We start from the raw sequence: 26,881 nt of genomic DNA, 5'->3' as shown, positions 1-26,881 counted from the left end.
CTGTCTGTTCAGTGGCCCCTGTGCAGACATCCATGCTCAGGCACCTGCCATCACTCACTCGTCCCTTTCCCCTGTTCTCCATCCATCCACCTATCCATCTATCCATCCATCCATCCATCCATCCATCCATCCATCATCCGTCCACCCATCCATCCATCATCCATCCATCCATCCATGCATGCATCCATCCATCATTGATCCATCATCCATCCATCAATCCATCATCCATCCATCCATCCATCCATCCATCCATCCATCCATCCATCCCTCCCTCCCTCCTTCCCTCCATCCATCCCCCTCCTCACACCCAGCTCAGCCAGGTGGTTTCTGGATGATTTTGGGGGGGCTGCGTCTCATTTGCAAGTCCCCATGGAACCCCCCCTCCCCACCAGACAAATCCACCCCTCCCAAACCACCTCGGGCTCAGCCCTGGGACCGCCCACGGATCATCCACAACCCTTGGGATGAGCATCACCCCCATCCTGGGGTGGGATCCAAGCCCTGGGCACCCCCAGCCCACCCTCACCATGGGTGGCACAAGGAGGGTCCCCAAGCCCCGTTCCCGGAGCAGCCCCCGGTGCTGCCAGCACGTGCTGGGCGCTCCGGGAGCGTCTCCCCCACGCTGCGCCTCCCCTCGCGTGTCTTTTGCCATCTGCTGCTGCCATTAAAAAATTAAATTTCCATCTGCTTTCACACTCCCGCCTCTCCCGCCGGCTCCGGTGCCGCCGCTCCCCGGGAAGCATCGCCCCCGGCTCCCTGCCGGGATGCGGCCGCTCCGATCCCGTTCCGGTGACACCGCCGAGTTCATTTTCCCGCTGCTGTTTGCTGAAATGGATCCTTCAATCCCTCCCTGGAGAGGTGGGCACATCACAATTTGCCCCCAGCAGGCGCAGGGGTGGCTCTGGGGTGTTTTGGGGTGCGCGACCCACCCTCCCCACGCTGACACAGCCAAGCTGGGGGTGCAGAACCCCAGGGTTTTATTCACCGAGGAGGGATCCCCCTGCCCGGCGCTGTCAGGAAAAGGGACAAACCCCAGTCCCTGGTGTCCAAACCCAGCCGCGTGGGTGCCCCGCGTGTCCCTGGCAGCTGCAGCCGTGCCCTGGGGGCTGTGGCTCCATCCCGACGGGTCCTGCCGGGCTGGCCGTGCCCCGTGTCCCCTCTCAGCAGGGGCTGCAGGGTGAGGGACCCTCCCCACGCCGGGCCAGCGCGGTGCCCGTGGGCGTGGGCGGTGTGACGATGATGGAGGGCACGTGGAGGTGCTTCTGTCCCGCCCTCGGGGTGCCCTCGCTGCCGTTCCCGCTGCTCACACACATCTTCAGGCCTGGGGGGTAGGGGGAGAGGACATTTTAGGAGATAAAAGGGGGATAAAAGGAGATAAGGCACCAGCATCCTCCAGCTCCCCGCCCTCCTCCGTGCCAGCCCTTTACAAGCCGCTGGAGAATCCACAGCATCCTCCTCACACCTCCTCCCCTGGATCCACCTTGGATTTTGGGGGGTTTCAGAGGTGGATCCCCCCCTTCCCTCGACCACCTGCCCAGCCCACCCCCCCTGAGGGGAGCAGATCGCTTTAATCTGCTTTTTTAATCAGGAGAAAAGCCCCGTGTGGCACAGGCGGCATCCAGGGAGGTTTCAGCTCTTCCCAAGCAAGAAAATGCCCGGAGGGGACAGACACTGATATTTTTAATCTCTTTTTAATTAAGGATAAAGCCCTGCCTTATGTAAGGGAGCTGGAAAAGGGGGAGGGTCTTTTCTTTTATTCCAGGCTCCAAGCTCATCAGAGGGGTCTGGAAGCATGGGGGAATCTTTTGGGGCTTTGTTCTGGATTTGGGGCAGGATTGGGATTCCCTGGCTGCTTGCTTCCCCCTCTTCAGTTACCCCTTACTGGACAGGGGGGGTTGTGATACCCCAAACCCCCCTGACCATTCCCTCCCAACATCCCTGATGTGGAGAGGGGGCAGAGCTCATTTTTGGGTGATGCACCCAACTCTGTGCCCATCACAACCAGAATCCCACAGAATGTGGGCTTGGGAAGAGGCAGCCCTGCATCCTGCAGAGGGATCCTCATTAAGCCCCATCCCTAATGACCCCAAGGACGATTAGCAGGAGTCAGAGGGATGCAGAGCTAATGGGAGATGCCATATCCAGCCCTCGCCCTGCCAGGCCAGCAGCACTAAAAGCTCTGCCCCTGTGCAGACATCCCTGACGCCATTCCCAGCCTAAATCCATTAAGAAAATTCAACTTGGGGAAGAAGCTCCTGGTTGGAGTGTCCCTGGGGAGAGTGGAGCAGTGAGGGATGCTTGGGGCCAGCCTGGAGCTGGGAGCTGGGAGCCAGGCTCGGGGCTGAGCCCTGCATCCCACCCGCGTGTCCCTGAGCACCTGCTTTATTGAACCCATGGATTCTCCAGGGCAAAGGGTGCAGGACAAGCACAGGACTGGGAAAACAAAGCTGGGAAAATCCTCTTTGGGGTGATCCAGGCACCAACAGGTGGGACTTCAGAAATTCCACCACATCCCCAAACTCCACCCAAAACCCGCCCACACCTGAACCTCCTGTGGGTACAACCATCCCTCAGGCGCCTTCAGGGAGCAGCAGCACCCCAAACCCTCAGCCCAAGCTCACCTTTCAGGCAGGAGAACCTGAGCCCCATGTTTTCATCCTCTCAGCGGGATCCAGCCCTCCAGCCCCGCCGCCGGCCCTCGCTGCAGGCGCTGGGGGAGAGAGGAGAGGGCTTGGGGGAGCGATGCCAGGGGCAGGAAGGAGCAGGAGCTGAGAGCTCACATCTCTCCCTGCGTGTCTGTGCCTACGGGAGCCACAGGAAACGCGGCTGCTCGCTCGCAAAACCACCGCTGATGTCACGGCACCGGGGTGACTCAATCTGGCCCGGTGAGGTCCAGGAAGAACTTTTTGGGAGGGTGGAGAAGGAGCCTGGTGCTGGCTGAGTGGTTCCATCCCAGCTTCTCCCACCCCCTGAAAATATTTCAGGATGGGAAGGCTGGGAGCAGGAGGAACTGGTTGGTTTTAGGTTGGTTCTCGCAGAGGAAACCCCACAATTTCTCTGTTTCCCCTGTGTGATGCCAGAGCTGCCTCCCTCGGGCTGAGACAGAGCAGCTGCTGGGATGCACTGCTGGAATTCACACCATCCTGCTCCTCCTGGGCATCCCTGATATCCCCAGAGCTTTTGGAGGGATAATTCCCACTGTGGGACACCATTTTTTTCAAGATGCTGAAAATTTTTCTGTGAAAAAAAAGAAAAAAATTCCCTTTATTGGGAAATCTTCAGCCCTCCTCCCACAGCTGCTGGGAAAAGCTTATTGGGATGAGGGTCAGTGACTCATTTTGGCTCTTCCAAGCTCTGGGCCACACAGAGAGCCAAGGAAAGCCTCTGCCCCCCCTGCCTGACCTCTGTCTTTCCAAGAAGCTCTCAGATGGGTTGGCAGCAGCCTGCAAGGGGAAGTGAAAATTTGCTATCTCTGCTTTTAATTCTGTATTTTTATCAGTTCCCCAGGTGCAGCCCGAGCTGTGAACGCCCCGCAGGGCTGGGGAGTGGAGTCTTCCCCAGGACATCACTTTGCAGCTCTCCTGGAGGCTGCCCAAATATAAGGAAATCTGTTTTGAGGCAAATACTGTGGGTTTTGGCACCTGCTGGTGGCTCACACCACTCTGGGACAGAGAGAGGAGGGTCCTGCTGGGGACACCCAGCTCTGGGCACAGGCGGACTCCATCCTCTGGGATCTGATCCCTGGGGATCTGATCCTCTGGAATCTCATCCTCTGGGATCTGATAATCTGGGATGGGGACACCCAGCTCTGGGCACAGGGGGTCTCCTCTGGGATCCAATCCCTGGGGAGCCGATCCTCTGGAATATCATCCTTTGGGATCTCATCCTCTGGGATCTGATCCCCTGGGATGGGGACACCCAGATCCCTGCACAGGGGGTCTCCTCTGGGATCTGATCCTCTGGGATCTGATCCTTTGGAATATCATCCTTTGGAATCTCATCCTCTGGAATCTGATCCTTTGGAATCTCATCCTCTGGGATCACCCCCCGTGGCCAAACCCTTGCAGAGGACACAGCAGCCCCCTCCCCATGGAAAAGGGCCAGAATTCGGGTGGAGGATTCCCCCTGCCGGCATCCCAGCAGGATTCCTGCTGCTGGGGGCTCCACCTTGGCTCCTGTGTGCCAGCACCGGGCCAGAGGAACGTTCGCATCCCGGCGAGTTCACGCTCCAAGAATCCCCAGAGGCTCAGGGCGGGCGCCACTGGAGCGGGGACCGAGCTGCCCGGCCAGGGGGGGACACTCAGAGCGTGCCCTGGGAAGGGGAAAAGGGACAAAGCTGCGAGGGGTGGCACTTACCCGGTGCCCGCAGGGGCGATGCCCGCGGTCGCATCCCACCGCTCCCGGGTGCCGGAGGCTGGCACGGGGGATGCCTCGGCAGGGCAGGAGGGCGGCAGGAGGAGGCAGCCGCCGCCTTTGGGTTTGGCGGGGCTGCTTGGAGCCCGGTTAATGAGGACAGCGGAGCCCCGGCTCCTCCCATGCAGCCCCCGCTCCGAGCCCCGACCCGCGCCCGGCAAAGCCCTTGGGTGATGAGGGAACGCGGATTTACTCTCACCCCGCTGCACAAGGCAGTTCAGAGATGACAGAGACAGAGGGAGGAGTGCCCTGGGCTGCCGGCAAAGCCGCCGGGCATCCAACATCCCCACGAGCAGCCTGAGGGCCACCAAGAGCCCCGACAGGGCCAGTGAGTGCCCACAGCCAAGGACATCAGCGTCCCTGAGGTCCTGATGTCACCAGGCATCAACTCTGGGAGCAGCTCCACCTTCACCACCTTCCAGGAAGGATCTTTGCCCCTTCCCAGCCCCAAAGCCAGCCTGGCAGCGGGCAGGGCTCCTCACCGTTCCCGGGATGAGCGCTCCGGGTCGGGTCCCAGCGGGTCGGGTCCCAGCCCGGGGCCGGGCTGTGCCTCCGGAGCAGCCGCCTTGGCCTGCATCAGCAGCAGCCAGAGGCTTTTCCGTGTTCCCCCTCCTCCGCAATTAACAGGCGAGGCCCCCGCGCCTTCCAGGCTCCTTTTCAGGCTCCTTTTCAGGCTCCTTTTCAAGCAGCGGTTCGAATGCAGGGAACGCCGGCCGCACATTAAACAGCCCCGGCTGCGGGAGGCAGGAAGGTGGAAGGGAAAGGAAGGGAAAAGGAGCTTGGAAGTTCACCCCGGGATCAGGAGAGAGCCGATCCCAGCGGTTTGGGAGGGCTCCGGTGGGATCAGAGCCCCACTAGGTCTGGCTGGGATGGGTGTGAAGGGCAGCAGGGAGAGCAAAGGGGTGGTTTTGCTCCACTTTCTGCTGGTTTGGTCCTGCCATGTCTGATGAAAATCAGAAACCTGGGAAGAGCTGATTTCCTTCCCGATCTGACTCCTCTGATTTGTCAAATAACTGAGTTATTGCAGAGCTCCAGGAGAGGGGAGGGTGGCAAAGGGGCAAGGCTGCAGCTCCAGTGGGCACAGCCCTGGGCAAAGACATTTGCAACCCACAGCTCCCTCTTTTCCCTCCAGAAAACTGACAAATTAATTGGGTTATGTGGACTTTCCCCCCCTGTTCACCTGCAAAGTCTAAGACTTAGAGACAAATCCTGAAGCAGAACCTGGCAAACCTGATCTTTCAAGATCCCATCCCAAACTCAGGGCAGGCAGCATCCCATGGAGCCAGGGATCACTCCCAGACAGCACAAATCCAGTCAGAGCAGCACAAATCCTGCTTCCACCTTGAACTATTTTACTGCCTGTCTCCAAAACAACCTGTTTGCTGCTGCTGGGTGAGAGCAAACAGCCCCAAACCCACGAGGGCTGGAATTAGCCTGGCCCGGAGCAGCAGTTGTTGCTACAACAGTGACAAAAAGCGATTGTCTTGCTGCAGCAGGGATGGGAAACATAAACACCAGGCTGCTAAAATACCTGTGGTTAGCTCTGCGGGTGCAGCACAGCTCCAGCTGCTCTGCTGACACCTGATAGGCACAAACACAGCGTCAAACACCCCTTCCTGCCCTCCCCAGGGCTGGTGAACAAAGCAAAAAAACCTTTGTGAAGGTTTATAAAGTGGGAGTTGTCCACCTTGAGGTGACTGGGAATGACCTGGAGCCCCTGTGCTGTGGGGTCCTGGTCACTGCTGGGTGAGCAGGGTTGGGGAGAGCTGAGTGCCAGGGGGCTCAACACCTCCCTTCCAGGAGTTCCTGGTTCCTGTCACAAGGCTCTGAGCTGTGACTTGCTGAGCATCACGTCAGGGCAAGTGGCCAAAGCCCACCAGGAGCCAGCTGGCCAGGGGAGGAAGAGGATGGGCTCAGGGGGTGGGTGGGTATGGAGCCACCTTCACTCCCTGGGGAAAGATTGTCCTTGCAGAGCTGGCCAGAGCCTGGCTGTCCCCTGAGGTGGCCACTGGCTGTCCCCTGAGGTGCTCACTGCCTGTCCCCTGAGGTGCTCACTGCCTGCTTTCCAGTCCTGCCTGTGTCCCTTTGGTACTGGGCTGCTCCTCTCCCCTCCTGCTCCATCCTGGCCCGGGGCTGAAGCCCTGCTGGGGGGTGAGGATGGAGGGCAGCCTCTCAAACCCCCTCTGGGGGAAGGAAGGGCAGGGAGAGCTGCTGCTGCTTCCCAGGCGCCAGAGGAAAACCGCAGGGACAAGGGACGCGTTGTGCAAGCACTGGCCACAAGAAAAGCTTTGGCTGGAGAGCTCGGAGCAGCTCTGCTGGCTGCCTTCAGGAGCTGCTCTGCAAATACCAGCTGGGCTCCCCTTCCAGCAGGGAGGGGGAGGAAGCAGCTTTCTGGGTCACAGAGTGCCAGGGTGTGCTAACGCAGGTGACACGTCACCTCCGTGCTAACGGAGCAGCCAGGCCACCTGTCCCCTCCTGCCCCCGGCCCTTCTGGGAAACCAAGGGCTGCTCCCAGCCTGGCTCTGGGGCTGCCCCAGAAAGGGGCTGCTGGAAGGTCCTGCCCGGGCCTTGCCAGAGCTGGAAGTGGCAACCAGTGCTGGGAGTGGAGAGGAAATTCCCTCCTGGAGATCCAGAGTCGCCAGGGCTGGCGAGCAGCACCCAGAGGGGATGCCAGGAGTGGGGAGGGAGGGAAGGAGGGAGGGGGGAGGATGTCACGAGGAGGCAGCTGAAGATGCAGGCTCTGGGGGAACTGGAGCAGCTCCAGCACTCCCCAAGCACGGGCTCTTGGCAGGAGCAGCAGAGCGAGACAGCGGCAGGAACCGCGTGGGCTGGAAGCACCCCCGGAGAAAATCCAGCGGGATGGGGCAGGAGAGAGGGTCAGGAGGGAAGGGGGAGCGAGGACATACCTGAGGCACAGAGCTCCTGCATCCAGGACAAAGCACCTCTCCCCAGCATGGATCCGGCCGGGAGGCCACGGCTGGGAATTGGCTTAGGGACCTGGCCACGGCTGCCGCGCTTCCCGGCTCGCTGAGCTCCAGGTTAATCTGGGCCCAGCTTTCCCTTTTATCCCCTGCTGCTACAACCTCGATAGAGTTTTTCAATTAGGTCCATCTTTTAAGCTCCAGGGTGCATTTCTAGGAAGGGCGGCGGCGTTCTGCCCGGCCCGGCTGTGCGCAGAGCTGCGCCTGGCACGGATCCTGCCCGCATCCCGCTGGAGCTGCAGCCCCAGCAGCCCTGCCTGGAACACTCCCGGAGTGAGCCCTCGGCCCCAGCCCACCTACCGGGTGTTCCTAAGAGCAGAGTTCCCTGCTTCCCTCATCCCAGCTCCGGCAGGCTGGAAGTGCCACAGGCAGGAGCGCTGTCCCCCCCTGCCAGCTGCTGTCCCCCCGTGTCCGTCCTCTCCTCTGGAAACCAAGAGGAAGGGATGCAGCTGAGGAAGGGATGCAGCTGGGGTGGACTTTCGAAGGAGAAGGCTGGGTGAAAATGTGGTCTAAAAGCGACAGTGAAAAAAATAAAAAAGGGAAATCGATAAAGCCCTCAGCGGCTCCTTGGGCACACAGAAAGCGCTGCCGCTGCGGGAGGGCTGGCTCAGGGCTCAGGGGGTTGTGCTGCACGACTGGGATGTGTGGAGGTGCCCAAGTCCAGCTGGGAATAGCAGAGCCTGGGCAGGATGGGAGGGGAGCAGCCCAACAGGGACCAGCTCGTGTGGGTGCCCCAGCTCGGCTCCAGGAGCTGAATTCCACCCGAACGAGAAGCAGAGCTCACAGACCGAGCGCATTTCCCCCTCGAGGCCATTTTCCAGGCTGCACTCAGCCGCAAGCCCACCCCGCTAACAGCCTCCTCCATTAGCATCATCGCGGCTCTCCCTGGCGGTGCCCTCCTCCTCCGGCATCTCCAGCCCGGAGTGCAGCGATTAGGCCGGGAGCCAGGGAGCAGAGGGGCCGGGCACTGCTTCCTGCGTCTGTCACTGTCGCCTCTCCTCGCCTGCCACTCGCTGGAGGAATTTCTGGGGGCAGGGGGCTGCCCCTCACGGCTGGGGTGGGCTCTGCACATCTGTCTGCTGCTGGCTCCAGCTGTGCCAGGTGTGATCTCTGAACCGCTCACCTGCTCCTGCGTCGGCTCCAAGAGCTGGAGATGTTACATCTCTGCTCGCTTTCCTCGGGAACATCCCAGGAGCAGATGGGAAGAGGGAAAATGCCAGCAGCAGGCTGCTTTGCTCGCTGGATGGGGAAAAAACTTCCCCAAATCCTTGTATGCACCCACAGAGTGATGAGCTCAGGGAGAATGTGGGACCTGGCATTCCCTGGGAGCAGGGACCTCACTTGGAAGTGCCCCAGAGCAGCTGCTCAGGGATTCCGTGGCTCCTGTCACCCATCTGCCTGTGGGGATGCTCGTCACTCTTCTGGAAAATTGGGTTGAGTGGGGAAAAGAGAATCCCACAGACTGGGGGAGCTGGGGGTGCTCACATGGAGAAGGATCCAGGGAGAGCCCAGAGCCCTTGCAGGGCCTAAAGGGGCTCCAGGAGAGGGACAAGGGATGGAGGACAGGATACAGGGAATGGTTTCCCACCGCCAGAGAGTGGATTTAGATGGGATTTTGGGAAGGAATCGTTCCCTGTGAGGGTGCCCAGAGCAGCTGTGGCAGCCCCTGGATCCCTGGCAGTGCCCAGGGCCAGGCTGGGCAGGGCTTGGAGCAGCCTGGGACAGTGGAAGGTGTCCCTGCCCATGGCAGGAGATGGAATGAGATGATTTAAAGATCTTTTCCCACCCAAACCATTCAGGGATTCTTTTTTCCAAGTGCTTCAGGTCATGGGGATGAGGTAAAAAAGTTGGGAGTTAAAACATCTGGGCAGCCAAATGCCAAATTTTGATGGATAGGGAGAAAAAAGTTAATCCTGGAAGTCATTAATTACTAACCAAAAAAGACTAGGACACACACTCCCAGTGCTGCCTTCCCAGCTCTCAGCAAGAGATGCCTTCCCCAAGATTTCCTCCCCCTCAAGTTTTACATGGAATTACCTTGAATTCCTGCCCTGAATCCAGAGGATCAACCAGCCAGGAAAGCAGCATTTGCTCCGGGCACATCAGCAGGAGAGGGGAACCCAGCCTTCCCCGAGCCCTGCAGCTTCCTCATTCTGCCAGGAGAGCCACGGTGGCTGCCTGGATTTATGGAATTGCTGCTCTTGTCCAGCCTTCAATGCAAATAGGCCAGGGGAGATAAGATCTGCAGGTTTGTCCTCTTTGCTTAAAGCCAGCCTGGGCTTCTGCTGGTGGCAAAAAATCCTCGTTTGAAAGCAAAGAGCAAAGAGAAGATTAAAAAAGGGGAAGACAAAGCACTAAAAGCTGCTCCCCTTCCAGCAGGGTGTCCCAGGTTAGTCACAGGGAATATTCCAGCAGGTTACACACGGAGGAGACAAACTGCCGAACAGGGGGAGCAGGATTAGCCTGAATTTGCATATTTATGATCAAAGCTTGATTAGGAGATGCTGTTACAAAGAACAAGAAACACATTTCCTGTGGCTCAGGAGACCTAGCAGCTCCTTCTGACAACCCCACACGAGGAATCTGGCTAAGATAAGGATCTGCCTCTGGAACAATACCTTGGATTTCGCTGGCTGTTTGCACAAAGCCCTCTTCCTGCAGCCTGGGTGCTTTGCATTCTGCTCCAGGGAAATCTTTTCCTACAGATAGGGAGTGGAGCAGCCACGGAATGTGTTATCTCACTGGTTTGGGGAGCTAAATACGTGTTTTCAGTCAACAAGTGAAAACATTTCCCTCTGCAAGCCTGACTCAGCCTAGGGAAGGTTCTTGACTCAGTGCCAAGCTCTTTGGTAATCACACCTCACCCGTGCACAGCAGGGAGATAAAAACCAAAGTGCCCAAAGCTTCCTCTCCTCCCTCTCACCTCACCCCATGGCCCTGTGGAATCTCCCCTGGAGGGAACTCCACAGCCTGGGGGCATCCAGGGTCTATTCCCTGCTGTTAAACGGGATTTTAGCCTTGCCCCATCCCTCTCAAAAACCAGGAGCAAAACCTGGGTTTACTGACTCAAAATTGTGAGGTTCAGACAATTCCATTTTGAAGTAAGCCTAGGTTGGATGGGGTTTGGAGCAACCTGCTCATGGGGAAGGTGTCCCTGCCCATGGAATGAGATGATCTCTGAGTCCCTTCCAACCCAAACTTTGCTGTGATTTTAACACTAAGATTGGAGACGGGCAGACATTTTGTGGATATTTGGATCTTCCTTGTAACAATATTTCTGGGCAGGAAGGGAAGGAAATTTGGAGGAATTGTTGCAGGTTGAGGCTGTGTTTAACTACAGTCAGGAGAGAGGCAACAAAGAGCTTTTCTAGGCTGGTATAAAGCTGCATTGTCCAGGAAACTTCTCCTTGGAAATAAATATTAATGGGAAAGACAAGGCAAGCTGAACTAGGCTGTACCCAGGCTCCCTGACTCCATGTACTTGGATCACGTGGAAAATGAGATCTGCTGATTAACTCCCCCCACAAAATGCATGAAATTAATACAGTACTTCACTACTGTAGACTCCAACTGCAGATTCAAACTCAGCAGTGTGCTTCCAGTCCTTTTTATAAATCATTTACTTTGGGTTTAACACATTCAAGCAGTAACTGTGCTTGCCAAGCCCATGGAGAGCAAGAATCACCAGATTATTTGGGAATACTGCTTTAAAACTCTCTGTCATGCTAAAGCACTGCAAAACAGGTGACACATGAGCATGGAACATCCTCAGCAGTTTGCATTTTACTGTGCCAAGAGAGTTACAATTCCAACCCAGGCCAGAAGAAACCATTCACTTCTCATTTGATCTATTTGCCCTTAAAATCTCTCACCTGAGGACAGGATTGATTTTTTTTTTTTTTTTTTGGAAAGGTATTTCCAGAAATCGTTAAAAAGTAACCTCTCTAAAGATTAGAAAAGCTGAAGTCAAAACTTTGGAATAGGAACAGCGGGGGCCAAGCAGAAGCAGTTCTGTTTTCCAAGGAATAGCAACATTCACTACAGGTGGGATGGTGTCCACGAGGACAGCTGGAAGTGACAGCTGGCAGCTCTTCCAGGGAATGTCACCACCAACATCCCGTGGCTTTACGGACACAGCACCGCGCCGCGGGACAGGCCACTCCTCTTTAATCAGTCAGCTTTCCACACAAGGTACTGAATATTAATTCTATTTACATTCAAAAATAGCATTTTTCTCTCTTCAGTACAGAGTGGGAATGCCCATGGATTAGTCAGGAGGATCCCTCCTAGCAGAGGTGCAGCACAGCTTTGTTGATCTCGGGGTTTGTCCAGTCGTTGCGGATGTCATCCAGGTGATTATCGAAATCCACCAGGGTCTCGTAGGATTTGCTGTCCAGCAGGGAGGCAGCGATGCGCTGGGCTTCGGTCCAGTCTTCACAGAAGTCACTAGGATGGAAAAGAACCAGGCAGCAATTGGAATCTTGGATGCTGAGAATTTTAAACTTTCTGCGCTTCCAAGGGAGCGCTGCATTTGACCTGAGGCCGTGGAACAGGCTTCCAAAATTAACTGATAGTACTGGGTGTAGAGTTGGTTAGGAGTGTGTAATATCACAGGGTAGAAAACTTAAAAGTTTGGGGTTTTAGAATATAGAAATAAATATGAAGCAAGATGGAGGTTTTAGGGTGGAGGCTGGTTGTTCTTCTTTACCTTCTTCTTCCTCCTTCTTCATGGGTTTGGGTGATGTTTTGTAATTGGACAGAAAAGTCTGCATTGTGGGCTTCAAGGGATCAGTTATTGGGTTTGAGGGATCAGTTATTTAAGTTTTCTACCCTGTGCTATCAGTAATAGCACAGGGTAGAAAACATAAAGTTTGGGGTTTTAGAATATACAAATAAAGCAGGATGGAGGTTTTAGGGTGGTGACTGGTTGTTCCTCTTTACCTTCTTCCTTCTTCTTCAGGGTTTGGGTGATGTTTTGTAATTGGACAGAAAAGTCTGCATTGGGGGCTTTGAGGGATCAGTTATTGGGTTAAAGGGGAAAATAATTTAGGTGTCATTTCTTAGTTGGATAGTTTAGTCTTAAAAGACCTCATAACAAGACATGGATGGCCATTTTGTGCCTTGCTAATGAAAGGCTGCCAAACTCATGGTTGTGAGACTGTTTCACTGATAAGAAATGATAAACACGTGAGTCTGAACATGAACTACTGTCTCAAGTGCCTTCAATCCAGACCCAGGGAAACTGAGAGGAACCACCACAGAAAAACTCTAAATTAAGCCAGGCTGCAGTGCCCTCACAGGGACAGCCTGTTTTTCCCCAAAGCCCATGGAATTCCTGGTTCACTCACACGTGGGGGTCCTTGCACCTCCACTTGTTCTCGTGCAGCTCGTACACGTGGATGGCAGGCTCCACACACTCCATGGTGAACTTGGTATTGTCAACCTGGGGTGGGACATGGAAACAGCACCTCAGTCTCCTCCTCAGCATCCCAAGAGAGGAAATAAACCCCAAATCAGTTTGTAAAAACAGGGAATCTTACACCCACCCACTGTTTTACCCTCCAACTGCCAAATGTAAGCTGCCAATGTCCTTTGTCACAGCAGTGAGGAGGCAAAGCTTGGTTTGTGACATTAAATATAAGAATTTAAGTTGCAGGAGGTGGGCTGGAGCCAGAAATTGCTGCCTGAACATGTAGAGAAAGCCTCCAGTTCTTCTGAGGTGACAGAGAGCTCACCACAGTCTCTCTGTGGATTTACACTGAACTTCACTGCTCATTGCATCTCCTCCCCAGAGCATTTTGGAGAGGAAGAGAAACTGAATTCCTCATGAAAGCAGCCAGAGAACAGCATTTCCCTGGTCCAGCAGCAGGGTCAGAACACACAGGGGGTGAGGGGGAGGAAGCTCTTTACCATGATGAGCGCAGTGTCTGTGAAACCCTCGGCAATCCGGGAGGCCACTTTCTCTGCAACCTGGTTTGGGCTGGAGCAGAAAGGAAAAGGAACTGAGTGATGGGAGCCACCAGTTTCAGCTGAAAGCAGCAGGAAATGAGCTCAGAGAGATGTGAGAGTGACTCTGGGTGCTTGCAAACAGGAACAAGATAAAGGAGCTGATGCCACAGCTGATAGAAGGCAGCTCAGCTGGGGTTAGGGACGGCTTTGGAATGACATGGAATCAACATTGGGTGGCCTCCTGTCTTCTTCCCCCTGATCAATGACTGCCCTGGCAGGCATTTAAAAAAGAAACTGAGTTTTCTCCCCAGTCTGCACTGAAAACTTGTCCAAAATCAGATAACCTGTGACAACCTTTACCACGTTTCAAAGGTGACAATCTCTGTGTGGTGCTACTTAATGGGGTGCCATTGACAATCTCAGTGTGGTGCCAGTTACCTTCAGAAATCAAACTGAACTTTCAAAAAACCATCAAACCCGTGACATTCCTTCAAACCTCAAAGAGAAAAAACTGTAACTTCTTAAAAATGTGTGCATCAGATTTATAAGGAAAGGACAAATAATACTTTTATCTCTGATAGACACCTTAGAAGTCACCCGTGTTCCTTAAAAACCATAACTGAGTCTGAATATACATTAACAAATAACTGGAATCAGAGCATCATGGAATGGTTGGGAGAGACCTTAAAGATGCTCTGATCCCATCCCCTGCCATGGGTGGGACACTCTCCACTATCCCAGGTTGCTCCAAGCCTCATCCAACCTTGGACACTTCCAGGGATGGGGCATAATACTTTAAACAAGTTGCTCTTATTCTAGCTGATCAGTCCCAGTCCTGGATTTGTCCAACAGATAGAGGGGAAAACATGGAATGCACAGATCTAAAATTAAACTGTGGCTCCACAGGAAGGTTCCTTATTGTTTAGTGAGTAATCTGAGTCAGCCAGCAGGGAAAAAAATGACTAATCCTGAGGAAAAGAAGTGATAAATAAGAGCTATCACTGACATCATTTTCCACTTCTTTACCATGTAAAAAACTGCTCTGAAAAAACTCAGCGACGATGAAGAAATTTAGAAAGAATCAGGTCACTCCTGACTTTCCCTAAGAACCTGGGAGTTGTCAGACTTTCCAAGATCCATACTGCACGAGCAAACACTCTGCAGATTTTGGCTTTTTCCCTGACAACTGCAATTCAAGAAGCTGGCACTGGTTCAAAGAGTGGCCTTTTATAGCAGCCACGGGAGGAGAGCAGGGATTCTGCAAAGCCAGGACTTTCTGCACCTGACCAAAGGCCACATCCCGCAGCCCCACGGAGACAATGTGGAAGCAGCTGACAGTTGTCAGAGTGAATCACACACGCCTGATTTATGGGGATGATTGCTGCTGGCAGAGTCCAAGGTACGAGCTAAAAGAGCAAACAGAAGGAAATATTGGCCCAACACACCTGGCATCTTTCACGCGTTCGTTCGCCTGGTAATATCCAGCTATCACGTAGCTGTTCTCCTTGCACCAGGAATCAATCTGGAAAAGCAATGGCAACAATGAATCCTAGGGAAAAAAAAAACCCTCAGGATCAAGGAAAAAAAGTAAATAAAACAACCCAGGATGAAGAAAATCTCATGGCTGTCCTGTAAATAAAGCAGTGTTGCTCCATCTCTGCCACGGGGTTCTTGAAATAAATCCATATTTCTGTCTGCTTGTGGGAGTGCTCACAGTTGGGCTGATTGAGCTGGGATGGAGAAACCCAACAGAGCATTTGGAGGATGATGGGAAGCATTAACCAAATGGAGCAAAAGAGCAAGGAGCTGTCTCAGTCAAAGCCTGGCCTAAATCCCAGTGACAGGACAATTAAACTCAGCCTGGAGAGGCTTTGGGGCTCACCCACCAAGGGCTGGGACAATTTTCTGTCAGTGCTCACCTGCCAAGGCCCTTCAGGGAATGCTGCCCTGTCCTTGCAGAAAGGTTTTATTTCTAATGTCCCATTTCTGGGGGATAATGCCACCATTTGGGGCCTTTATTAGAAAATCAAAGCTGGAGGTGAAAGGTGAATGTGAGGCAGAAGTTTGTCCCATTTAGCAGCTTTTCAAATGAAATAAAATTGTTTTCTGTTGAGAGTTCTCCCTTATTTAACATTTCTATGTAAATGCTTAACCAGATGTGCTTCTGGCATATAATTTAGACATATTTTGATTTGTACTTAGGTAGTTTTGTTGGTTCTTGCTTTTTAATTAAATGGGTTTAAACACTGCTGTTCTTGCTGCTTTAAACTGGAGCTGAATTCCTCCTGCTGAGTCTGACTTTGAAAATATCTAGCTATATATATATACATGGTATCTATAAATATATATATGATGCTTTTTATTAAAATTGAGGGTATCAAGTCAGCAAAATACAAAGACAGAAGGGGAGGAAGCAGCTCGAATTTTCCTTTGCAGTCCCTAGAGAGCACGGCCTCAAAAAACCCTCCCCAGCTCTATTAAAAAGGCCTCCAAAAATACATCTGGTGCTGACCTGTGGCATCCTGGGAGTCAAATCAATCTCATTTTCAGCAATAATTATTGTATTAGACTGCAGAACCAACCAAACAAAGCAGCCATGTGAATAATCCAAGGGATGACACGGATTTAAGTGATAAAAAAAAAAAAAGCTGTGCAGCCCTGCAAGAGCTGCTGTTTCAATTCCAAACCCATTTTGAGGGCTTAGGACTCTGGTTTTAATTGTTAGTGGTTTGAAAGCTTGGCATTAGAGCCAGCAGACCAGGCAGTAAAATTAATAATAATTATTAAAAAAAAAAAAACCCAACTCCATCTATTTAAAAATTAAAAACCGCAGTCCTAAATCCGTTTTTGCTCCCTACCAAAAATTGTCTTGAAAAGAAAGAAGAGAATGATTTTAAGTTCTCACTTTCCTAACTGGTAATTAAAAATTGCTTCTGCATAAAACAAAGGGGGGAGAAAAAAAATCTCATTTTGGAATGAAAGCTGTTTCCAGCTGTAATTTCCAAGCCCAGCACTGTTCCCACAGGTATCCTACAGCAATTAGCTCCTGTTAGAAAAATTAGAAATATTTTTAGTGTTAAAAATATTTTTAATGGTAGAAATATTTTCAATGTTAGAAATATTTTTAGTACTAGGAATATTTTCAATGTTGGAAATATTTTTAATGTTATAAATATTTTAATGGTAGAAATATTTTTAATGGTAGAGATATTTTTAATGGCAGAAATATTTTTAATATTAGAAATATTTTTGGTCACATCCAGTCTTGCCAAGGAAAAATCCAAAGTGGCTTTGGTTTGCTGCAGCCACCAGGGCAGGAAAACGCTGGGAGGAGGAGGAGGAGGAGGAAAAGGAGGAGGAGGAGGAGGAAGATGAGGAGGAGGAGCTGAGTGCCGCTCCAGGAGAGGGAAGTGCTCCTCGGTTTCTCCTTTTTGGAGCTGTGGTTGTAAAACCGCATCAATTAGCAGAGAAATTCAGAGGCTCGAGTGCAACTTAATTCACTTTTTCTTCACGCCCCTGGCTTGGGAAAGGATCTCAGAGTGCAAATGAAACACAGGAGCTGCTGCTCTGCCCTCGGGAGCTCTTGGGGAAATCAGAGGATCCTGGAATGTGCTGGGAGGACCCTTAAGGATCATCAATCCAACACCCCAAAATCCCTCCCCGTGCTGTCCAAAAACTCCTGGAGCTCTGGGACCTCGGGAATGTGAACATTCCCTGGGGAATTCAGTGCCCAAGCACCCTCTGGAGGTGCCGTTTGGGGTTTTTGCATTCCTTGGACCCCCTGAAAGTTTTAGGAGGCAAAGCCTTGAAGTTTGGAAGTCCCTCCTCTATTTTCTGTATTTTTGCTCCCATCCCATTCTGGGATGACTCAGGGCAGGGAAGAGGAGGTGGAACTTGTGGGGTTGGTTGTAAAACCCCTCCCACAGGGCCACCCTCCACCAAGAATCAGCAATAATTGAGCCTGGAAAGAAGCAGATCCCACTAAATCCTGCCACTGCTCTGAAATCCTTTAGGAGTGAAGCTGCTTTGCTACAAAAATGGAGTTTAAGCACCCTGATCTCCCTGATTTATTCTGGATCCAAAGGCAAGCTCATACAGAAGATGTGGAATCACCTCCTTCCAACCTTTTCCATGAGAAAATCCAATTTTCACAGCTGCTCTGACAGAATTACTGACACCTTTGCCTTTGTTTAAACCCAGAACAGCAGCAAAAGGCCCTGGGCTCTTGTAAAATTCTGTTTTTTAAAGGATCACAGCAGTGGCTGTGAACCACATAGAGCCCTAATTATTGTGGGAAACACCAGGAGTTTCCAATCTTTACCTTTCTTTACCTTTCTGTACCAAAAACTGGGAGTAAATAAGTCAAATCCTGCCATTGCTTTGGCTCTGGGATAATTTTCTTCCTGCAGATGTTGCAAGAAACAGGATTTATTTCCTAATAATCTGATCCTGCTGCAAGATCTAAACTAAAAAGCTGCACTGAATGCCTAAAGTTTACCAAATTCAGTGCCACAAACCCTGTGGAAAGACATTTAATCCTGATTTAATGAAAACACACAGTGCTCTGCTACTCCCACACTGATGTAAATATATTTAATATTATAATTTTGGGTGTTTAATGGTAAAACTAACTGGTCAGGGCTCAGGCTCAGCTCCTGTTCGGTGCCTCTGGCTGCATTTCATCATTTCCAGGCTCCACAAAGATGTCAACATTGCCACGGCATCATCTCAGCTGCAGGGACAGGAGTTACTGGAATTTGTTTCCAAATGAAATCTTTACTGGGATGAAAAACACTGAGGGAGACATTAAAGATGACTCTGGAGGAGCCAGAAATTTGTTCTTTTTAATGGCATAAAGAAGGGATGGATCTTTTTTTGCTCACAATCATGGGATGGTTTAGGTTGGAGGGGCTCATCCTATTCCACCTTCCACTGTCCCAGGGTGCTCCAAGCCCTGTCCAGCCTGGCCTTGGGCACTGCCAGGGATCCAGGGGCAGCCACAGCAGCTCTGGGCACCTGTGCCAGGGCCTGCCCACCCTCACAGGGAACAATTCCTGCCCAAAATCCCACCTAAATCCACTGTCTGGCAGTGGGAGCCATTCCCTGTGTCCTGTACCCCATCCCTTGTCCCCAGTTCCTCTCCAGCTCTCCTGGAGCCCCTTTATGGGGGGATCCTTCTCCTCTCCATCACAGCACCCCCACCTCTCCCACCACAATTCCCCCAATTTTTGCACCATTCCCCCCCTCCCTGCTCTGCACCCCCAGCACCCCCCAAACCCCTTCCAGCACCCCATCCCTCACCCCACACCCCTTCAGGATCACCTCACCAGGGTCAGAGCCACCTCCAGCATGGGGGCGAGCGCCAGCGTGCCGTGGAAGAGCGGGATGCAATCCACGAACAGCGCGGGCTGCGCCGGCCGCGGCGCCGGCGGCCGCTCGGCCACCAGCAGCCCGTTGACGGCGCAGTGCGGGTACTTGGCGCCGTGCAGCACCATCTTGCAGTAAGCCTGGGTGGTCAGCTTCATGGTGCCGAGCCCCGGCCCCGGTGCGGCCCGGTGCGGCCCGGTGCGGCCCCGCTCCCCGCCCTGCGTCGCTCCCCGTCCGCCGCACAGCGCCGCCGGCTGTCGGCAAGCGCCGCCAAGCGCGGCCGGCTTTGCGACAGCGATTTTGGGGGATTTGGGGGGGATTTATGGGAATTTGGGGGAATTTGGGGTGTGGGGAGGGTGCTGAAAATGAGGGAGGGTCCCAAAAGTTTGTGGGATGGGGGGTGTGGGGTGAGCGGAGTGAGGGGCGGCGGAGAGCGGGGAGGGGTGGGGAAGACCGGTGCCCGCGGTGCCGCGGGACCGCACCGGGGAAAAGCTCTGGGATCCTCGTGGGGTGGAAATGATCTCTGGGATCGTCGTGTGGGAAAAGATCTCTGGGAAATGATCTCTGGGATCATCGTGTGGGAAAAACGTCTGGGAAAAGATCTCTGGGAAAAGATGTCTGGGATCATCGTGTGGGAGCAACCTCTGGGAAATGATCTCTGGGATCATCGTGTGGGAAAAACCTCTGGGAAAAGATCTCTGGGATCATTGTGTGGGAAAAACCTCTGGGAAAAGATCTCTGGGATCATCGTGTGGGAAAAACCTCTGGGAAAAGATCTCTGGGATCATCGTGTGGGAAAAGATCTCTGGGAAAAGATCTCTGGGATCATTGTGTGGGAGAAACCTCTGGGATCATCGGATTGGAAAAGATCTTCGGGATCAATGGGTGGGAAAAACCTCTGGGAAAAGATGTCTGGGATCACTGGATGGTGGGAAAAGATCTCTGGGATGATCGGGTTGGAAAAGATCTCTGGGAAAAACCTGTGACATCATCATGTGGGAAAAGATCTCTGGGACTGTTGAGTTGGAAAGGATCTCCAGGATGATCCAGTCTAGCCTGTGGCCCATCACCATAAATCACAGATGGTTTGGGTTGGAAGGGCCTTAAAGATCCTCCATTCCCACCCCTGACACCTTTCCCTGTCCCAGGCTGTTCCAAGCCTTGTCTTGGGAACTTCCAGGGATGGGGTATCCCAAATAATAAAGGAAATCCCAAATAATTAAGGAAAAGGGGTTTCTATAAAAAAATTACTTCAGTGATGCCTTGGCCATGTTTGTCCCTGGCTGGCACACGAATCCCCCTCGGTGCTTTTCCATCCTGGGCTCCAAACCTTGAACCCTGTGCCAAATTCTGGTCTCCTCACAGGACCTTGAGAGGCTGGAGCGTGTCCAGGGAAGGGAACGGAGCTGGGAAAGGGCTGGAGAATCCTGAGGGAGCTGGGAAAGGAATGGAGAATCCCTGAGGGAGCTGGGAAAGGGAATGGAGAATCCTGAGGGAGCTGGGAAGGGAATGGAGGATCCTGAGGGAGCTGAGGGGGCTCAGCCTGGAGCAAAGGAGACTCAGGGGGGCCCTCCTGGCTCTGCACAGCTCCTGCCAGGAGGGGACAGGGAACAGGGACAGGAGCAGAGGGAACGGCCTCAGGCTGGGCCAGGGCAGGCTCAGGTCGGACATCAGCAGGAATTTCCCCATGGAAAGGGGGGTCAGGGATTGGAACTGCCCAGGGAGGGTTGCAGTGCCCATCCCTGGAGGTGTCCCAGCAATTCCTGAGGTGGCACTCGGTGCTCTGGGCTGGGGACAAGGTGGGGATGGGGCACAGCTGGGCTCAATGATGCTGGATGTGAAAAATGCATATTTTATGATTGGCTTTTCACAAATATGAAAATGAATATTATATGTGTTGTGTTAGAAAGTAATGCTGTATTAATTCTCTTAAGTAGTGTGTTAAATATAGTTTTATGTTATAAAAAAATGTTAAACTAGAAACTGTGCTATGTAGGATACTATTTTTACAGAAAGGACTCCCAGCGAGATAGCAGCCACAGGACACCTGAATCTTTCAGAGAAAAAGGATTTATTGCCCTCTTATCAGAAGAAACGAACTTCTTCCCTCCTCGAAGGTGCTGTTAGGATTCAGAGGAAGAAGTTGACGATGACCAGACAGAATCCTGTGTTTGAATGGAATTTATGCATCATGTATGAGCTGTATGAATATGCAACATTGCTTTTAAGGGTTAATCCTTTGTTAACGAGTGTCCTTTTTCGGGCTTATGCTGTCCAGAAAAAAGTACCCGGACTGTCCATAACTTTTTGTATTTATTGTCTCATATTGTCCTAATTCAATTTGTCCAAATTATTATTACTCTGACTATATTACTATTTTTATAACCATTTTATTACTATTAAACTTTTAAAAATTTAGAAACAAGTGATTGGCGTGTTTCACACCCACCCTCAGACATCCTTCCCCTGGGATTTTGGGAATCCGGGATAAACCTCCAGCGGCGGTCCGCCCGCATCCCATCAGCCCCCGCGCGGGGCCGCTCCGGCCCGGCCCGCTCGCTGCCCCGCGCTCCCGGCGTGCCCCGCGCTTCCGGCCGCGGCTCCTTCCGGTCCCGCCAGCCGTAGAGGACGGTCGCCAGGTCGTGGGGCCGAGCCGGGCCGGGCGGAGCGCGGGGACGGGCGGGGAGCGGGCTGGGCGCGAGAACGGAGCTCTCCCTGCCATCCCTATCCACGGCCGGGCTGGCGGGGCAGCGCGGGTTGGGGGTTGCGGGGAGGGCTGTGAGGGGGCAGCGCTGCGGCCCCTCCCGCCGGGTCCGTGAGGGGTTCTGACACCGGTGTCGCGACGTATCGGGCGGGAGAGAGGTGACAGGCAGGGAGGGCAAGGTCAGGGCAGACAGCGGCTCCGGGTGGGAGCTTGGGCGGCTTTGGGCTGGGCTGGGGTCAGCGGAGGATCCGGAATCCCGTGTGGGTGCGAATCCCTTGTGGGGATCCCGCCCTTCCCTGGGATGCTCCCTGCGCAGGGGTCTCTGCAGTGGCTCTGGGATGTGCTTGAGGCGCCAGGAATGGTTTAGTTTGGAATTACAGCGTCCTAGAAGGGCGGTTTAAATATGGCAATGTCCTTTGCTTCCAGTGCAGGAGGCTCGGGTTAAAAACAGGGAGAGAAAGGCTCATCCAGATCGGTTTAGTGGGAGAATATCCCACTAAATCTCCTCTCCAGCATGGAGTGGTGTGCTGCCCTCTGGAGAAGGAGCAGGAAATCTTTAGACTATAAATATTTATATATATATATATATATAAACTCGTGGGAAATGTTCTATGTCACCGTGGGCACTGACTGTTGCTGCCTGCCCCTGCAGGATGTTGGCTTCCAGAGTGTTCAGCCTGGTCGGGAGGAGATCCATCTCCACCTCCCTGTGCCTCAGGGCACATGGACACGGTGGGTCAGGGGGGAATAAAGCACAACCTAAGGGGGGGAGCACAGAAATCTACCCTGGGTGAGGGGAGGGTGGGGGTGGAGGGAGCCTGGGGAGGTGGCAGGAGTGACAATCATGGCATCATCCAGGTGGGAGAAAGCTGCAAGGTCACTGAGTCCCAGCTGTGCCCCATCCCCACCTTGTCCCCAGCCCAGAGCACCGAGTGCCACCTCAGGAATTGCTGGGACACCTCCAGGGATGGGCACTGCAACCCTCCCTGGGCAGCTCCAATCCCTGACCCCCCTTTCCATGGGGAAATTCCTGCTGATGTCGGACCTGAGCCTGCCCTGGCCCAGCCTGAGGCCGTTCCCTCTGCTCCTGTCCCTGTTCCCTGGCAGGAGCTGTGCAGAGCCAGGAGGGCCCCCTGAGCCTCCTTTCCTTCCCTCAGCTCCCCCAGGATCCCTGGCAGTGCCCAAGGCCAGGCTTGGAGTCCTGGGACAGTGGGAGCTGTCCCTGCCCATGGCAGGGCCTGCAGTGGGATGGGCTTTAGGACCCTTCCCAGTCCATCCCAGCCCCTCCTGTAATTCCATGTCTGTGCTGGTAGAACATAAAAGTTCTCAGGTTCAGCGTTGCTCCTGAGCCCTTGCACCTCCTCCCTGCACTGCTGCACTTGTGCACGGCTGAGCTGTGACCTGGGACCAGTCAGAGCTGCTTGTGACCAATGACCCTGTGTGTGTCCCTGTGTGCCCGTGTGTGTGTGTCTCCATGCGTGTCCCTATGTCCCCATCTGTGTGTCCCTGTGTCCCCCTGGGTGTCCCCATGTGTGTCCCTGTGTTCCTCTGTGTGTGTGTGTGTGTGTGTGTGTGTGTGTGTCCCTGTGTGTCAACCATGTCCCTGTGTGTGTCCCCCTGTGTTTCCCTGTGTCCCCATGTCTCTGTGTGTCCCTGTGTGTGTTACCCATGTGTGTCCCCATGGGTGTTCCCATGTCCCTGTGTGTGTCCCTATGTGTGTCCCCCATGTCCCTGTGTGTGTCCCTGTGTGTGTCCCTGTGTGTGTCCCTGTGTGTGTCCCTGTGTGTGTCACCCATGTCCCTGTGTGTGTCACCCATGTGTGTCCCTGTGTGTGTCCCTGTGTGTGTCACCCATGACCCACGTGTGTCCCCGTGTCTGTCCCCGTGTGTGTCCCCCATGACCCGTGTGTGTCCCCATGTGTGTCACCCATGTCCCTGTGTGTGTCCCTGTGTGTGTCACCCATTACCTATGTGTGTCCCCATGTGTGTCCCCGTGTCCCCGTGCGTGTCCCTGTCCCCGCAGGCGTGGTCAAGGCAGAGGATTACACCCTTCCCGTGTACGTGGACCGCCGGGACGTGCCCCTGCCCGAGGTGGCCTTTGTGCGGGACCTGTCAGCGCAGCAGCGCGCGCTCAAGGAGAAGGAGAAGGCGTCCTGGAGCGCCCTGTCTGCCGAGGAGAAGGTGGAATGTAGGTGTGGGGGCTCTGAGGGACCTCCAGGCAGCCATGGCACAGCTCCCATCTCTGAGCATGCCGTGGGTTGGGTGGGGAGGGAGCTTGAGGATCATCTCCTTCCAGCACCGGAGAAGCTGAAGAAATGGGCCAGTGGGGATCTCCTGGAGTTCAGGAAAGGAAAATGCCAAAATGCTTGGAGCAGAAAGGAGTAACTCCATGTGCCAGTACAGACTGGGGAATGCTGGGAAAGCAGCTTGGAGGGAAAAGACAGGGGGATCCTGGTGATTCTATCAAACTTGCAGATGATGATTCTTTCATTTTACCTTGACCACTTTTTAACCAAAATCTGAACAGAATTTTGAATAGAAATATGTTATTCTATGTATTATGAATATTACTATTCTATTATTAATATATTCTATTCTTATGCTCCAAGCCCTGTCCAGCCTGGCCTTGGGCACTGCCAGGGATCCAGGGATCTCTGGGCATCTGTGCCAGGGCCTGCCCACCCTCACAGGGAGGAATTCCTTCCCAAAATCCCACCTAAACACACTCAACTCAAAGCCATTCCCCTTGTCCTGGCACTCCAGGCCCTTCTCAAGTCTTTTGATGGCTTTTTGTTCCATGCCATGCTTGGAACAGCTCTTAATCCTTGTTTTTCCCTGTGTCTGTGAGCAGAGCTGATCCATGAAGGAATTTTCTAAATTATGATGGAGCTCCTTGTGTGCTCCATGGTTTTTATTCCCAAGATCTTTGGTGCTGTTACAGAACATGCAATGCCCCTGCTGTGGCTTCTGTTCCAAATCTGAGGTCACATTCAGCCCTTCCTTCCTCTTCCAGAAACAAACAAACAAACAAACAAACACAAAAACCCCCACAACAACAACAACAATTTATTTCAATAATAATAATAATAATAATAATAATAATAATAATAATAATAATAATAATTTATTTCTTGATTCCCATCTGCTTTCAACCAGCCAGGAAAAAAATCTCTTCAGTACAACACCATGCCATTGTTAGTCCAGCTGGGTGAAGTGAGCCCCAAACACAAACATGGATTTGAATGTTAATAACCACTGACCTTGGCATGAACCAAATTCCAGCTAATGAAGGCTCCCCCTGGGTGTTTTGCCTTGCAAATAAAATTCCTTCATCTTTTCTAACTGCTCTCGTGGTGTGAAGGGAGAACCTGGTCTGGGAAAGGTTTAAAACTTTGAGGAATTGCTCCAAATTTTCTGTTGCTTTGGATTTTAAATTCCTGTGGATTTTAGTGGCAGCTGAGCTTGAAACATTCCTGTTGGAATTATTGGTGCTGGGGAGCTTTGGGGTCAATAACCACACTGGGAATTGGAGGGGAGGAAGGAGAACTCCCAGTTTTCCTTCTTTCAGGTCTACGCTGTAACTTGTGCCCAACTTCAGGATAATCTGTAAAATGGAGACTAAAATTGATGTGGGGGTGAAAGAAGTGATTGGCTTTGGTGTGTGCCAAACCTGATTTAACATCCTCAGGCTTCGTTCACCTCCCTCTGCAGAGTTCTGCTCACCTTCAAACCCCAGGAAAAGTTAAAAGAGAGGATTTGATGCTTTTTTTTCCCCAGTGTATCGGATAAAATTCAACGAGACCTACGCAGAGATGAATAAAGGGACAAACGAGTGGAAAACCGTCCTGGGGGGAGTTCTGTTCTTCCTTGGTCTCACTGGAATCATCCTCATCTGGCAGAAGCACTTCAGTAAGTGACTCTTCCATGGAGGGTAGGATCAGGAGATGCCTGATGGGAATTCTGTGGGGCCAGGATGGTTTGTGGAACAGCCAGAACAGGGACTTGAAGCAGGAGCTGTCTGTTAGTCCCTGAAAACTCCATCCTGGAGCTGCCTCTTGTGGGGATGTAGCAGAAATAATCAGGAAGCTGACTCAGAGAAATCTGGGAGGACAGGAAATGGAAGGGAATGAGTGGTGAGATTCCTGATCCCAGAGCTTCTCCTCTTTTGCTGCCTTGGGTAGTGAACATTTGGGTTTCTGCCACGTTTGGCTGCCTTCCCAGCTAAGGATTCAGCCTCCAGGGAGCCTCCAGCTGCCAGGAGGCAGAGCAGCAGTTAAAGGAGCTGCTCCCTGCCTTGAGGCTCCCAAAAATAGGAGAGCAGCAAGCTGTTATCTTGGTGAGGGAGGAAACCACTGGAGAATCCATGTGGGAGTGTGGTTTGAGCTGGATGCTGCAGATGCTGCATGCAGGGAGTGGAGGTTTGAACAGATCATAGAATCACAGGTTTGGGTTGGCAGGGATCCTGAAGATGATCCCATTTCACCTCCATCCATGGCCAGGGACACTTCCCACTGTCTCAGGTTTCTTCAAACCCCATCCAACCTGGCCTTGGACACTTCCAGGGCTGGGGCAGCCACAGCTTCTCTGGGCAACCTGCTCCAGTGGAAAAAAAAAAACCCTTTTATTAGCAAAACTTAGCCCAAAATTCCCAACTTGCTGATATGGCATGAGGACATAATTCCATAACTCCATAATTCCATAACTCCATAACTCCACAATTCCATAATTCCATAATTCCCTCTATCCTGCAGTGTACGGCCCTGTCCCTCACACCTTCTCTGACGAGTGGCTGTCAGCTCAGACCAAGAGGATGTTGGACATGAGGGTTAACCCCGTGCAGGGCATCACAGCCCAGTGGGATTTTGACAAGAACGAATGGAAGAAATAAAGCAACTCAGTGGAACCTGCTCTGCTTGAATATGAAATGATTCCATCACCCGTGTGTGACCTCGTTGCTTGTTGTACTGGAACACCCTCTCCACCTCCAGAAATGCTAATAAATGTCTGGTTAACTTGACAGCTGCCTCTTGATGGTCTCTGGATGGGTTTCTTGGGGTGGCACATTGGGTTCCTGAACAAGATTTCCTGCCTGGCTTAATGTTTTCAGGGCTAAGAAAGCTGCTGCCAAATTTCTCCCTTAGCTGAGCTGGTGTCTCCTAGACCTGCAGGTTTTTAACAGCTCTTAATCCCTGTTTTTCCCAGTGTCTCTGGGAAATTCACTCAGAGCAGAGCTGATCCATGAAGGAATTTTCTGAATTATGATGGAGCTCCTTGTGTGCCCACACATGGGCATCCATGGTTTATATTCTCAAGATCTTTGGTCCCTCTGATCCCTGCCCCTCTGAAACCCAAACCAAGCTTGGACTTAAATTTGCTCTTTTCCTGATGGGACAGGAAACCATCAGGAAATTGATGTTGTGGTTTAGGAGCTGTGCTGAACTGTTGCTGGCCCCTCTTTCCCTTCCACT

General features: G+C 52.7%; 2 protein-coding genes across 2 annotated transcripts; one reads left to right on the top strand and one right to left on the bottom strand.

Moving 5' to 3' along the window:
- Window positions 1-960: 960 nt before the first annotated feature.
- Window positions 961-18,958, bottom strand: EMC8 (ER membrane protein complex subunit 8). Its single transcript, XM_071440793.1, has 7 exons — window positions 18,671-18,958; window positions 14,789-14,865; window positions 13,305-13,374; window positions 12,743-12,837; window positions 10,013-11,840; window positions 2,622-2,710; window positions 961-1,321 (listed from the first exon to the last, which is right to left on the bottom strand). Exons 1-5 carry the CDS (start codon window positions 18,866-18,868, stop codon window positions 11,681-11,683), a joined length of 600 nt encoding a protein of 199 aa, XP_071296894.1. The 5' UTR covers window positions 18,869-18,958; the 3' UTR covers window positions 961-1,321; window positions 2,622-2,710; window positions 10,013-11,680.
- Window positions 18,959-21,263: 2,305 nt separating this feature from the next.
- Window positions 21,264-26,430, top strand: COX4I1 (cytochrome c oxidase subunit 4I1). The gene is made up of 5 exons (XM_071440792.1): window positions 21,264-21,349; window positions 22,067-22,146; window positions 23,437-23,601; window positions 25,191-25,322; window positions 26,165-26,430. Exons 2-5 carry the CDS (start codon window positions 22,068-22,070, stop codon window positions 26,299-26,301), a joined length of 513 nt encoding a protein of 170 aa, XP_071296893.1. The 5' UTR covers window positions 21,264-21,349; window position 22,067; the 3' UTR covers window positions 26,302-26,430.
- The last annotated feature ends 451 nt before the right edge of the window (window positions 26,431-26,881 follow it).

The sequence above is a fragment of the Agelaius tricolor genome, unplaced genomic scaffold (assembly GCF_023055355.1).
Source record: "Agelaius tricolor isolate 1412-34295 unplaced genomic scaffold, bAgeTri1.0.p SCAF_15, whole genome shotgun sequence".
NCBI classification, from domain to species: Eukaryota; Metazoa; Chordata; class Aves; order Passeriformes; family Icteridae; genus Agelaius; species Agelaius tricolor.
The sequence above is the reverse complement of the archived record's forward strand: the minus strand, read 5'-3'. Positions and strand labels throughout refer to the sequence as shown.